Source organism: Echinococcus granulosus (assembly GCF_000524195.1).
Source record: "Echinococcus granulosus chromosome Unknown EG_S00018, whole genome shotgun sequence".
Lineage (NCBI taxonomy): Eukaryota > Metazoa > Platyhelminthes > Cestoda > Cyclophyllidea > Taeniidae > Echinococcus > Echinococcus granulosus.
This window is the reverse complement of record NW_020170398.1, coordinates 327582-343285: the sequence shown is the minus strand read 5'-3', so window position 1 is coordinate 343285 and position 15704 is coordinate 327582. Positions and strand designations below refer to the sequence as shown.

The window sequence follows — 15704 nt, the reverse complement described above, 5'->3', positions numbered from 1 at the left end:
GGAGAAGGCGTTTGGGCTTCTTGCATGGCCCGAAGGCTAGTACACCCAGCGCGGTGCAAGACGGTAAATTCAAAAGTTCCAAAAGTGGCGCCTTATTAACACCGAGGGACAGAACACCATCGCATTCTATTTTCCTTAATATCATAATAAACCCTGAGTAACATAATGCCAATAAGCTTTTACTCATGGGAAAACAAATTTACTCTCTTAGTAGAATTTTACAAATTAAAGCTTAAATTGTAATTCTTGGCTACTAACCAACAAAGTCTAATCAATTTCTCCTCCATTGCAAATAACTGATCGTAGTATTGTAGCGTCCGAGACTTCCCTGAAGACGAAAGGAGACACAATACTCGGGCAGAATGCATGTATTCATCATAGAGGTGTTTGGGCTGCTTGCATGGCCCGAAGGCCAGCCCACCCAATGCGATACGCAAGAACCAATTCGAAAGTCTAAAAGTAGCGCCTCACTAATATTGAGGGATAAACAACGATTGTATTACAGTGTAATTTTAAGCGCAATGTTTTAAAAATTTTCTTAGCATAGGCTTTAATTTTTTAGGGTTTTTTAAGTTTTTGAATCTTTTACAATGAAACGTTTAGCAACTCTGTTGTACACATTGTTTGAGTGTTCTGGTTGGTTGGAGGGTTTTCGAGTCGACGTCGGTTATGGTCGGCTGGCAATTTGGTACCTTGACAAACTAGATGGCTGAGATTGCGTTTATGTCGGTTGATCCAGATCATGAAACCTCTGTTCATGATGATACAGAGAACTGTGAGGAGTCCGATGAAGTTCATCTCCATGTTCCTAAAATGCAGGAGGTGGCTAATTTCTCCTTAATGTATTTTTTAAGATTGAGGATCATATTAACAGCTGTAAAGAAAAGGTCGAGTAAGTATATTGGCCCTTTTTATTTTCTTTAAATAGACCAGGAACAGAGGTACTGGAGATTTGTGGCGATACCGTCAATCCACATAAGAAAGTTAATGCCGAAGATTTCAAAGTTCTAAAGGTCATTGGCAAAGGCGGTTATGGAACTGTAAGATGTCATGTTTGGCCTATGGTCCTAGGTGTTTCTTGTTCAAAAAATAACCAAAAGTCTCGATAAAGACAAATTCTATGCAATGAAAGTTTTAAAGAAAGCAAAGCTTATCCGTAATGAAAAGAACACTGTACATACCGTTTCTGAACGGAATATTCTGCAAATGCTTAAGGTAATATTTAACTGTTTTTTATAAGCATGTCAAATTAGCACCCCTTCCTCGTGAGACTTCATTATGCTTTTCAAAACCGTTCCAATCTCTATATTGTACTGGAGTACTGTCCAGGCGGCGAATTGTTCAGATACTTAGAGGAAGAATGCTTTCTCATGGAAGATGCTGCGTGTTTCTATATAGCTGAAATCGCTCTCGCCATAGGTCATCTCCACTCACTTGGCATTATTTACCGCGACCTCAAGCCCGAAAACATTCTTCTAGATAAAGATGGTCATGTCAAACTGACGGATTTCGGTCTATCTAAAGAGGGTGTTAGGACGACAAATACGTTTTGCGGCACAATCGAATATATGTAGGCGCGAATATGCCTGACAAATCTTTTTTCTAGGGCCCCTGAAATAATCCGATGCGCAGGACACGGGAGGGCAGTTGACTGGTGGAGTCTTGGGGCACTCTTATTTGACATGCTCTCTGGTGGTGTAAGTATTCTTTAAGCGTATTCCGAGCCTTTTGTAGCCTCCGTTTAGTCAAGAGGGGGACAAAAAAGCGACTGCGGAAAAGGTTTGTTCCGTCCAAATTTTTCACTTTCACAAAACTTTGCACAGATTCTTAAGAGTCAGGTCCGTTTCCCACCTTCTTTCTCGACCGAGGCCATTGCCCTTATTCGCGGTCTGCTTAAAAAAGATCCAAAAGAAAGGCTCGGAAACAAAAATGACGTAGAAGAAATTAAGGAGCAATTTTTTTTCGTCCGGCGTGTAAGCATTCACTTGTTCATAATGTTCGGGATATAGTTCAAAATCGATACAGTGTATTGGCGTACAGTTTGGTTTGATCACAATTGGTTTGTTCTTTAAACTACAGGTTTATTGTTTAGGCATCTTTGCATTGCAGGGTATCAACTGGGATGATGTTTACAATCGAAGGATGGAGCCTCCTTATAAGCCGGAGCTTTCTTCCGATTCTGATGTTTCAATGTTTGATCCTAGTTTCACCGGAATGAAACCAGTCGTTAGCCCAGGAAATTCCGATGACCCTGTACCTGCTGACCTATTCCAAGTAAGTTCTACCATTCTCTTTACTCAACACTTTTAGACAGTGGGACACGGAAACGTGTGCGTTTGCGTGTAGTAACTTTGAGTGGGACTTTGTTTTTGTCCATTAATCTTTCGCAATTTACATTTAAATAGCCTTGAGCTTTATTTAAATATCATATTTATATAACTTATCTTGCAATGTCTTTTCATCCTGACAAAATCGTGCAAATCGATGCTGATCATGTGGAAAATCCGTCTTCGCCTTTTTGTGCGGACATATTGTTGATCCGGTGTTCACACTTTAAATCATTAAAGTTTTGGATTTTGGGAAAACGAACCCACTTAGATGTTTGTCAAGCCTGGTCTTTCACATTAATCGATTAGTAGTCAAGATGTTGTCATCACCCTAGATCGTGTGTACGTGTGTATATCGCGTAGCCAGAAGCTTCCATGTGAAACTTTGACCCGCTGCAGCGGCTATGGGTGTGATCACTTGTGTTTTACCGCACAGGCAGCATTTCGTGATCGCTGCCTGCTTTCTTGCCTGCTTGCATGCAAGCACACAGTTATGCAAGTGTGTATACGTGTACATCCTCGTACAGTGCATTAAATCCTCGCGTTTGTTTGCAGTCTTGGCTGCTTCTCCTTCCCCCTTTCTGCCAATTTGCCCGGCTACTTAGTAATATGCCAAGGTAACGTGCCCTATGTAGCTTTTTTGGTAACGCATGCCCTGATTTCGTGATTACTGAAATAAATGAGACTTTTTCTAATTATTTTGTTTAAAGTTCTGGTGTGCAGTGAAAGCCTTTATTTACTCTTCACCTTCTAGTTAAATATGACTGTAAACTGAGGCTTCTAGTTTACTTGCGCCACTTCCAGTTACAGTCATTGTATAGCATATCGTGGAAAACTTTAACGCACTTTTTCGTCGTCATGTTACATTTTTTACGTAATTTTTCGAATTAATTGCAGAAAGGTATTGCCCACAATTTAGTTTTCTGCGTTTTTGTGACGGATCCAAGTCTTCACCGGAAACACCCGATCCCATCTGCGATGTTTGTGCGCTGATAATTACCACGTCGGTCACGTTTTCGTAAAACGCTAGCTGGCCAGTTTTTTCTGTGAGTCCATGCAGCCTCTGAGCAATCCTATTTTTCGCCAGCATTGGTGGAAAATAAGAATGTCTACAACATCGACTTTAATCTGCCGATGAGTACGCAATCTATTGGATGGTACTTTGCATTAATTTATGCGATGACATCATTACATCTTGTAAAGGTTAGTGTTACTGTCATACTTCATACCACCTCATCACGCCAATTGTATGGTTATAAGGTGCCTGTGCGCATTGTTTTCCACTGACGCCAAACGCTAATGACCCTAAAGCTACTACCTCATATGGAAAGCTCAAATTCAATTCTCTCGTTGTCCTCGCATTCATCATAGCCTTCTGCAAATGTGGTTTGGTTGATAGCTTTAGGGTGATTTTGTTTGCTTGCTGCTTACCTCACTTTGACCGATTGTAATTTACAATTTGTCGTGTTTGCGCACATCTCTCCATTGCCTTGGATCTGCCTTTTGAGCGAAGCGCAATTGAAGCAATTCAACTCAATTGGAGGTGGATAATGTGGCAATCAAAGTCGGATGGCACATTAAGGTTTTGTTACCCTGCTTTCAGGCAGTTAATGACTGCGTGATTAGCTGCGAAAATCATGCTTTGTACTCAAATGAGGATAAACTGGGGCGATAACCTTTATCAACAATTTTCTTTGCCAATCGGCATTTGATAAATCGTGTTTCATTGCTGCTCCGTCAAGGCCGACAATGCCATTGTCCCACATGTTGCGAAACCTTTCTCCTTGCCATTCCATAGGATTTTTTATCGTAAAGGCAATATCGACGTGATTTCTCAATTGGCCCTAGTTAGGATGCCTACTGTAATTTATGTTCCTCCCTAATATGCCTGTTCTGGGTGTTTGAAATCCGCATTTAGTCGCAAAACCATTAAACGCGGACTTCATGTATGCGGCGGATTCTGTCCTTTGCTAATACCCCCTCGGAGGTTCATTAGCTTGCCGCTAATTGCTGAATTTTGGTAAGTTCATAATGGTTCGCAGCCAGTACATCTACCTAATGGAAACAGTCCCAAATTTTCCTTTTATTTGTCAGAATACTGTCCGAAACTTTTTTTGAAGGTGCTGTGTACATTTCTGCTTGTCTTAAAGAGACTATGTTTTGTGCTATAACCCTAGAACGCCCATTTCACTGTGAATCAATTTACCCTTGGTTTCCATGCTTATAGCATCTACACACCCAATGGGCGAGGGTCTCCTTACGATCAAACCATTTGTGATTGACTAACCATTCACTTAATTACTATTTAGTCTACCACCTATTCGCTAACTCCACTGATCTAAAAAAGCATTTTTTTTTCGCAGTTACGGCCCTGACACTAATTTGCGGTGCCTTGTCGTGGTGACACATGCTCTCTGCGCATTGGAATACCTTTTTGACGCGTCGCTTTAGTCGAGGAATCACGTCAACAGGTCATGCTCCTATTAAATGTTATGGGTGCTGCACGTGATGTACCAGAACGCCTTTGTGACAAAACAAACGTGGTGTTTTCCAGATATTTTTTCAACTTAGCTCTGGGGCCTCCTCCCAGCCTCCGTTATCTACGCAGCCCCGATGAAGGGGTTTCTCTAGCCTTAGCTCTTATTTTTCAAACCTCTTGACCAATTGTACCTACTTGTATGTAGGCGTGCATGACTCCCTACCTGTGCAGAATCTTTAAAGTACCTTTCTAACTTTCCCTCGAGAGCCTTACTACGCCGCTCCAGTTGCATCGCCTAAGTAATTTCCTTTTTTATTAGGACTCCAAAAATTATCAATGTGCTTTTAATCATTTCGAGCCAAAGTGACACATCAAATGTGCTTTAACTGGGTGTTACTTAAATACCTCCACTTTTCTGTCTAACAATCAAGATTGTTTCGAATCGTGTATGCCCCTATTACTCTCTTCATACATACATGTAGGACGTATGGTACGGCTCTGTGCAACTGGAAGCGACACTAGTTGTCTATCACAGTAGGCGTTTCCGGTTTCGTAACGATATTACCGTTGCACACAGTCTTAGATTCGAAACACAAAATTTTTGCGTCATGGCTTTAGAATTCTGCTTAATTTCTTCATAAACGTATGCTTCAAATTTGTTCGTGTCTAAGCTGAGCCACCGCAAGGTCTTATGCGGCATGCATTTGCCGCATATTTCGTCCTTTTGTGTGCGTAAACCCCAAATTTGGGGCGTTAGGTTCTTACGCCATACTCGTGCTTTCGCAGCGTCTCACTACTTGCTACTTACGTCTCATAAGTAAAGCATATCATTTGCTTTCAATTATAGGGGTTCTCCTTCGTTGCCTCAAGTGTGATGGAGCCCCCTCGTGCTCTCGTTCCCGACCTCTCTCGCCTTCGATCAGGTCAAAGAAAGTAAATCCTTTGAGGTCTCCTTTTACTTCCAGCTTCAAATAGGGTAGTGGTCAAGTTATATGCAAAACCTTATCTAAAATGCAAATGTTCATGAACAGCTGCATTGTATTGGCTAGAAGTGTAGTGTAATACTCAGTCGATTTTTTTTCTCCAAAGTCGGACAAACCGGGGACCAGGGGCATCTCCACAGAAGGCTAATCTGGAGAACGAGCAAATGGACACGGATGCCCCACCGCCAACACACATATGCGGAATAGATATGCGTGATTTTGCCACTCCTCCACGTCCCATGCAACCGCTCGGTGGATGCAGCAACTACGACGGATTGTCGCGCGTCTGTGAGAATGATGACGAGGACGACATTCCCGGTGCGAAGGCAATTTGTGCCAACGGGGGTGGCAGTGGAGGCATTTCGCGCGCCTCCCACACCCAAGGGCACGCACACATGCCATCTGCTGCTAAATCTACCGCACGCCCGAAGTCCTCCGCTGCTGTTGCTGCTGCCACTCATTCGACGACAGCCACGGGTAAACCCTCTTCCTCCACCAACCTGAACGGTCCGCGCCGGCTGGCTAGCACGAAGCCTTGCTCCTATCCCAACCTCCTAATCACTCGCAGCGATGAAACGACCGCCTCAAATGGACATCCTTCCTTCGGTGATCTCTCCAATGTGGTGTCATCTCCAACTGCCACGGTAACGCAGGATTCAGTCAGTGTAAACAGTGCTAATTCCTCGGCATCAGGTTCAATTCACTCGAAACCGCATCATCATCACCATCATCATCTGCACCGTCAGGTGTCGTCAGGAAGCAGCGGGAAGGACTCCAAATGCTCTGTAATGTGATCTCAAAAAAAGACGATACCAGTTAATTTAACTTCTTCTTAGCCACCAAAAACTACTATTGCCATTTTCCCTTTCTTCCGCATGTTGTACAGATTTTTCAACTCCCCACATGGTCACACACACTTCTCTTCTTCTCATGTTTTAACTTTATACTCGATCTCGGCGTCTTACTTAGATCTTCCATTGTAAATTTTGCGATGGTGGCATGTGTATGGATGTGTATGGGTGAGTGTGCTGGTTTCTTAGCCCCTAACCTCCTCCCTTCACACGACCGCTCGCTCTCTGTAAAACCGCTTAGCTTAGCAAGCTGAATCGCCTGCTCTAATGCACGTCACTGCCACCCTCAAATTAAAGCCTTTTAAAACCGTTTGCCTTCCTCTTTTTAAGCACCACGTCTACCTTCACGCAGACGCATAGATAGGTGTGCTACACCTCCATATATCAAATTCCTTTTTGTCCGTTTCAAATTCTACTGACGATTCCAAGAAACCCATCTATTTATGCCTTTCTCCCTGATTGGTGCATTGAATGCGTGGATGGACTATTTCTCAAGACGAGCTGACAATTTCGGTTATTGAGGCGGTCACCCTTATGTCATTGGTTTTGTTCGAGCCTATCTCAGCTTCGCCACCGATGCATTGGAGTGAGTTTTAAAATATTTCGATTATATGTGATGCGTTGGGGACATTATAAGGCATACGAGATGTTTTTTTTTCCTCTCTGAAGGGGGTTGGGTGACTAGTGGTGCAGGTGGAATTGAAATAAGTATCATTTGATCGTAGATGAACCAACCCAGTTTCATAAGTAAGTTGTAGGCGAGTGCACACTAAACCGTCAAAGTTGATTAAGCGTGTGGACGCTTCCAAACTCATTTTGGGTGCCATCCGTGGCGGGGTGGGGGGGGGGGGTGTTGCGTGACTGCAAAGTACATGCTACATCGCGCATTTGTTTAATGCTGACGTTCCGGACTTTGCCTTCGCACTTACGTGTTAAAAGGCGGAATGTGGGCTGTGACGCAAGCAAGGCAGTCTCAGTGGTACCCTCTACTACGAGCAACACAGGTTTTGGTTTGCTGTCAAAGTGGCGTTCTATGCGCTTACATTGGAGTGTCATCTTGTCACGAACTAACTATGTGTATAGCCAGAAATTGAATATAATTAGCTATGGGAAGCACTGATGGAAGAATTTTATTTTAATATTTAATGTGACTTATCAACTTTTCTAAAGACGAGAGAAGACATATTACTTAAGCAAAATACATTTATGTATTCGACATACTGTAGGGCTTGGGGCTACTGCAATAGCCCGGAGGCCAGTTCACCCGGCGAAAGTACAATGGGGAAGACTTAAAGTAACCTTTACCAAAACCGAGAGTTAAACAACCAATGTGTTACAGTCTAACGAGTTAGATTTTGATTAATTTTCTAACACCTCAAAATTTTCATCCTCTTAATCTTACACAGAATTACCTTAGTAGTTTTGTACTAGTGGTGTTTGAAATTTCGCTTTCATAACCCAGGGCGAAATTCTCCAGGCAAGTCAAGCTTCCTAGTTCACTCACAAATCGAACTGCCATAATTAAGAGGGAAATTCCGTTCCTTCAAACAACTGCTCCGTCTGAGCTAGTGACAACTCGTGACGCTTCACAAAGTCATTACGTGTCAAAGTCTACTTCCTGATGCCTATCTATCAGCTCACGTGTGAAAACAAGACCCATGTTCCGCAATGAAAGTAAAATGCTTACGAGCCGGATGTGATGAATGAGAAGTATCCTTCAATGGGTGTCATGTGGTAACCATTTTCCGTCCAACGACTCCTATTCAGCCCTCTAAACCCTTTGCGTGGAAAATAAGTGGCGAAAATTGCTTTTAAGGAATAATCAGGTCACGAGTCTTCCAATAAGCTTGAATTTTTTTTTGCTGGCCAATGTCAATACTCCAGTTTTGAAAAATTCGCGGTCGGGGGAAAATGAAACTGTTAAAACAAATTTCATTGCTTTATTTTGCAACTTGGCCTATTCGTTACAGTAGGTTAAATTTGATTAATGTGACTTACTTACATAGGTGCGAGATTCTGGAAGTTAATGATATGGAGCTCGGCCACTGTCATTTTTCTAGATTTATATGAAATTCAACAAACCTCCTCACTTGATTCGACTTAGGTTACTTTAAGCCATTTGTGACATTTGCTAGGTTCATCCTAGTTTCCCCAAACTGTCAAGATGCTACGGTCACCTGAGTCCCTTGATTTTATTTTTATTTACTCCACATTTGTACGAGGTGACTTCACATATTTTTTGGACATAATTTCAATTTCATTAATGCTACAAAAGTGATTTCATCTTATTCTAAAACAGTTTTACAAAAACAGCAATAAAACATGAAAAGTGATTGTGGATGTGCATGTTTATAGGGGAGATAACTCCAAAATAATGTCACTTGTGACTTTCATTGGATTCTGCATACTTTCGAAAGCCCCCAAACCAGGAACTATTTAGTCATTCGACTGTGCGACATTAGCAATTTCAAAGTACCATGGGTACCCACAATTAACTTCATGCACCTGTTAATTACGAACAGCCAAAATGAAAGTTACCCTGATACAAACAAAAGTGAAGGTTTTGGAGCTCAAGACATAATTTGAAAGACACTACATTCAACAATTCAACATTCAGAATGTTCTTGGTCTCTATCTCACCTTCTGTGTTGCGATTCCAAACGCCTACACTTACTCTAGGAATTTGATAATGCTGTAGTCTTTATTGCACAATCAGTGCGTAAATTCTGTGCCACCTGATTCACGTGATTTGAAACAAAAACTACCATTCCATGTAAGAAATGGGCGCACACAAAGTTGGATGCACACGCATGGTAGCATTTGAAGACGGATGAGGATGGCAGCTGGCAGCCAAAAATTTCCACGGCTAGAATCAATTTCAACACGAATGCATTAGCTGCGAGGATGCATAATGGTACAAACCATTTTTAGGTTCAGAAATAGTAAATAATTGCGGAAAGTAGTGTCAAACTTTACCCAACGATTGCGGCCAGTTTCTTTTAACATAAATGCTCTCCCCTGGCTTATGGTAGTAAATCTAATCATTAAATACCATACCATTCAATGCTTCAAAGCAAGTCCATTGGTCTTAAGATGCATTAAAATGTAAGACGTGATGTAACTTCAGTACCATATTTTTAGGTTAATCAGGGCCCTGAAATAGGATGATTATTTCAGTCGCAAATACCGACACATCTGAACTGAGATGACGAACTTATCCCATAAAACCTGCAACTTTGAGGCAGCAGAGGGTTACAATAAACACTCCTAAATGGGTTATAAATAGTTAAATTATTACTCAAATTTAGGCCCTAATGCTTTGTACCACATTTAATGAAAAATCAGGCACCGAACTGGAATCTGATTGGCTGCACTATTTTGAACTGAGTGGAAGCAAAATACCCGAGGAAAGAAGGCGCTGCTGTCGATACACAGCAGTGCATTTCTACAATTTCATTAAATTCTACTCCAAGAAAACATAGCGAGAAAAAAGGTAACCTCAAACTACTATCAAAGGATACAAACTGAAGATCTCTTACCGCCTTAGATACGAAGAGGCTCAAAACTGGGCATGGATATAATTAGACGGCACCTAAATGCCAGTTCAGAATTTTTTACTTTCTAGTAGACTCATGTACCTTTTAATTTTGCGCATAAACAATCAGAAAAAGTTCTTTTGCTGCAGGACCCCTACCAATTTTCCGTTCTACTCTCAATTGCTACTTTTGTAAAGTCAGGCTCATTACTTTCCAGGCGGTACACTAGTACCACTAAAAGTGATCATCTTCTCACAGAGATGCAAATTTGCCATACTATTTAGCCTAACGCTATGACTGTTTCTTTATCAGAGTCACATTTGGTGCACGTGTACCATGTCAAGAACCCTGAACAAGTTGAACTTACAGTTTTAGGCAATAACAAAGTAGGTGCAAGGTGTTCTTGGTCTGAAAAGAGTTACTTTTTATGTTCATTGTAATAGCTGTATTCCTACAAAGTCATTTACAATGTATTTTAAAATATCTAGGATGTGCTGATCAATTTTTCTTCAAGACCGTCGTTGCGAGCGTGTTAGACATACAGCATTGCGATTGAAACCTCCTTGCACCACCTACGTCACTCAGCCATTTAGCGCGTTGGTAATTTAGATGCCCCAAGAATTTATTCTGCTTTATAACCTCTCCCACGCTAACTCTGGGGTCAACGATGTCAAGCAAGAGATTTTAGTACATTTGACTGTCACCGCAGCAGCCGGTGCATTAGTGAAGCAAAAAACGCTGCTTTAGACAGGCTATGCAAACATGGCATCACATCTGTGTTTGCAGGAATTTTTAGCTTACCACAGTAAAATATTCGCCTTTACTCAAATACTATGTACAAGTATTGTAAGGCATTTGCGTGAGTGAAAAGGGACATGCAATTTTTCGTATATCTAGATGTAATGCTTCGTCACAACTTGACATGCATCCTAACGCACGAATACGCGTCGGTCTTAAACGGATCCTCTACAATGAGTAGCCTACTAGTTTCCACACTAAATTTAAGCTTAGTTGCTTCTAGAATCGAGCCCAAATCAACTCTGAGTGTGCAGGAGCGAGATTTGCATCAGGTGTGTGTGACATTTAATTGAGCATACCGGCCAAAAATTATTGACAGCACGTAGTCCTGGTGCTGAATCATTCAAATTTGGATGTACCACTTTCAGAAGCGCCCTCCGTTCCTAATCGTAAACAATAGAATTACGTATCATTCTCAATTGTGATAATAGAAGATAAAGGTGCCTTGATCAGCTTTCAGTCTTGTTTGACCGTGTGGGTGATGAGACAATTGGTTGACACCTACACCAACTGGGAAGGGGTGTTATTTGGCGGATCGCGTTTTCGTGTCATGTATTAACGCATGGTAAACAATAAGATTTGCAGGCTATGGGTATGTTCTCCACCTTCTTCGCGTATTCTATAACACCCCACCATGCATCACTAATTGTTTACTGACTGACTGGCTGACTGGCTGACTGGAAATGGACAGAAATGGCCTACTCACCGCCCACCCCACTCACTCCATACTTCCGAAGCACGCGCAACTTCATCGTTATGGAATAATTGATGTGCAGATAGATACAGTTGATTGTCTCTATTCTAGGAATTAATGCTAAGAAGCTTTCTTCAGTTATTTACTTGCGGTTTTGAAACTACACCGGTTTTAATGTGTCACCCTATATTAGTGAATTCCTACGCCTTGTATTATATTCAGTAATGATTTTGGAGCTGAATTTTCCGTTGGTATTTATTTATACAAACATTACAATCTACTAGGATTGTGGATGTTGGACTAACATAACACTGTCTTGGTGTGAATAGGTAAGGCATTGATATAAAGACGTACTTTAACTGGGATACCGAAGCGTCATTGCCATAACTTATATATATAACAATTGTTGCAAATAACTATAGTGCTCATGTTTAAATTGTGCCCTTTTAAAAGATTACTTCAGTTTTATCATTTTTTATTCTAAAAATTGCAAAACATCATATTGCAATGTGATTAGTTTTAAGAATGCCACTTGACCCACTTGCTTTTTAAACCAGACCTCAGCTGCATTTATGCATTGACTGACTATTCAACTAATTCTTGAAAAGATTTAAGCGACAGCCGAAATTACAGATAATCTTGAATGACGAGTGTACTCACCCTGCCCAGAGAAAGATTCTTCCCTTGGGGATCGGCCAATTAGGCGGCCAGAGGGAGTGATGGCTGATTGCCGCGAGCCAGGGTGTCCACGACTGACAGATGCACGACGTCTTTAAAATGGTTACGCTGTTCAATTTTTTTACTGGCACCTAGAATTTCACCAGCACAGAAACAGCGCATTAAAGTCTTCCGTACAAGTTGATACCCATGGGTTTCATTCCCTCGTACACAAGAAACTTAGTCACTTCATGCTTTTACAACCACATACGCACCACTACAATTGCTTGCAATCCCAATTAAGTGTTCCTGTAGGATCCTCGACGCGTGTGCGGGCTATCCGTAGCTGAATACACCTTGCAATTTATCATCACGTGCAGCATAACATCCTGTTGCAGCGCCCCGAGATTTCCCAAAGACGAAAGAAGGCATAATACTTGGACAGAATATGGATGCTCGACATACAGTAGGTATTAGGGCTACTGGCATGGCCCAAAGGCTAGCCCACCTGGTGCGATACAATGGCCAAGTCAAAGGTGGCTCTGTACCAAAACCGACTGTTAAACAAACAGCCAAGGTATTACATAGTTCTTCTCCTCTTTTCAGCGTCATCCACGACACTCCCTTTTCTCAAACCCCCGCGTAAGTCATCACAACGTAGTCGGTGTTGTGAGGAAATACCCACGAGCCCGCCATACCACTCATCAAATCTCCATGCAAATAAGGAGATACTTCACCGCAACGTCACTAATCCCTCTTGGCAATTCTACTACATCTAAAGTTTCCTCCGGTTTGAGAAGTGGATTGGGGAACGGGGAACTGTGCCGGCCATCATGCGTGTTCATGGATAGACGTAGGAACACTAGCCTAAATACAGATTTGTGTGAGGAGGGATGGGATTTAACACAGGTCCATGGGGGAAGAGTTTCGTGTCTGTTCCTTCTTCTCACGTTGGTCCCACTTCAGATCTGCCCAGTCGCATCTATCCGGGCTCTAAGCAGCTGGTAGGAAAATGGGGGAGGTATCGCTAGTTCACTGTATCAACAGCTCTGTGCAGGTAACGGTAGGGAAATTCTGTAACGAAACTCCCAGATGATTCACGGCTAGTATCGCTTCAGTTGTTAATAGCTTTCCAGTAGAACAAGTGACTGGGGTAGTTGCCGAAGGTAGACATCAATTTCAGCCCTTCCGTTTGGGGTCATCGTCGATTCTCCCATTCGTAGCATACGTGCTTCTTCCGCCCCGCTAAGATTCATCACCTAGCAGCAGAAATCAGGATATATGTCCTTTAAGATCGGATTCGCATTCCGCTGCCACCAATGTGGGGACCCGAGACTTCCTCATAGACAAAAGAAGACATAATACTGGGATAGAATATACGTATTCGACAAAGGGAAGGCATTAGGGACAAAGACATGGTCCGGAGGCCAGCCCACCCGACTAAATACAATGAACAAGACAAAGTGGTCCTTTAACGATACCGATCGTTAAACAAGCAACCAATGTATTACACTATGTCTACAATTTTAAAAGCCCTCTTCTAGTTTGAAGGTAGAGATTATTAAGGGTATTATTGCTTCATTAAATGATTTTAACATTAAGGATGCATTCCTGGCTTTTACATCATTGTTGGTTTAACTAGCGTGTGGTTGCAACAAGTACCTAAGACTATTTACTACTTCATAGGTCCCTTCATTTGACTTTTTCACTTAGATCGTTTTATTTTCACATTATACATGCATTTATGCGTTTTTCTAGCTCCCAGACTTTCAGCAGTTATGCAGTAGCGTAACAGAATTGGCATTGGAATGTTTACATGGATAACTCAAAGCGGTTCAAAACATTACCAAGTAAAATTGGTCGGGATTTCATAAATTCAAGCACAAACAAGCATATTATGCGCACTTAAGCGGTTGCAAGTATCTTTTAACGAAAGACTAGTCATCCATCTTGTCACCTGTTATTATTAGAGATTAGTTTCGTGGGCGCTAACTACAACTGATGTTGTAAAGTGTTTGCTGCCAATTTGTAATTTTATTAGCCAACACTTTTTGCAGCATTGTGAGATGCATTAATATATTAAAAATCGGCCTTATTATTGCATTAATTTTGTCGAAAGTGTCTCGCAAAATCAGTCTTAGAAGTCGAGATACACGATAGCTTCAAATGACTGTAAAAGCAAGAGCTAAAAGGCTACACTACTGTGGAAATCCAGTCCGACCTCTGGTAATGACAGTGACAGTGATTTAGTAAGTACCATCATTTCAAGTTATCTAGGAAGATGTCATGAGGAATATCAGTATGTGTCAGAATATGCACAAGATATTTACTGATAATATGCCAATGTTATCATTCAGGGAGGGTGGGAGACCAAACCAGTCAGAAGAGCCCGTACAGGTAACGATAATTGAAACGGAATCAGTCTTTTACCTGGCCCTCATCCTTTCTGCGTCGTCTCCGACTTCTCACTTCTCTCCATTGCAATGTGGTCGGTAGTCGTTAAATTTTGGGCCCAACTTCAGTGACGCGTCTCGCCAATGGTGATGTGTCAAAAGCAATTTTTGCCTAGATTTGCTGTATTACCACTGGTCAAGACTGGATGAAGCTCTACAATGAGCTCATTTTGTATGCCACTGGCTAATCACAGGAATATTTACCGAAAATTGGGGCTATTCATTGAAACCCAGTAGTTGCTACACGTAGAGAATATTCTTCAATTATTCCCTGCCGCTATTCCAGAGCTACTTAACTGCCTGTCTGAATTTCAAAGGCTACTATAGAGTCGGAGGAAGTAATATTTTTTTTTCACGCATCCTCATATTATCACTGTAGCCGTGTCCATAATGATCATTTTCAGATAATTCAACTTTGGTATTGCAGCATTTGTTAATTTCTTCTGCGGGCCATAGGATTGGGTGGAGTCCCAAAGGGGAATGTGGCTTCGAGAACCCAACTCCTCTGTGGTTGATGCCCTTCTTCTATGACGTTGAGACTTGTTAATTAGCTATAGAAATTAGGCTACCACTGGCACCAATGCGGGGCCCTAATCTTTTCTTAAGACAATAGCCCATAATCGTATGGAGGAGACTTATTAATACCTTGCAGAGGGGCTGAGTGGCCACAGGGATGGACCAAAAACCAGGCCGCCAAGTGTATAGTTAACTGTGTACATAAAGCAAAGTATTGCATTAAATACTTACTTCCTTTGTGCAAGGTTTGGTCCGAAAATATGTTTGTTAAACAAGTTCTACCTACCATTTTTCGCTTGACTATCATATAAGCGAAGTTGGGCTCACATAATCTACTCGTGCATTCGATTCAAAGTCTTCGTTGGTAAAGTATGAGTTAGATAACAGTTGCAAGTACTGGTTACGCATAA

General features: G+C 41.7%; 1 protein-coding gene across 1 annotated transcript; it reads left to right on the top strand. All coding sequences in view use genetic code 11, as the record gives it.

The window, feature by feature from the left end:
* Positions 1-705: 705 nt before the first annotated feature.
* On the top strand, positions 706-6578 carry EGR_03446 (Ribosomal protein S6 kinase beta-1; the record flags this gene model as incomplete). Its single annotated transcript, XM_024492695.1, has 11 exons — positions 706-822; positions 855-892; positions 929-1040; positions 1072-1215; positions 1254-1570; positions 1607-1697; positions 1824-1973; positions 2110-2274; positions 5654-5739; positions 5896-6433; positions 6483-6578. 11 exons carry the CDS (start codon positions 706-708, stop codon positions 6576-6578), a joined length of 1854 nt encoding a protein of 617 aa, XP_024352828.1.
* Positions 6579-15704: the final 9126 nt, after the last annotated feature.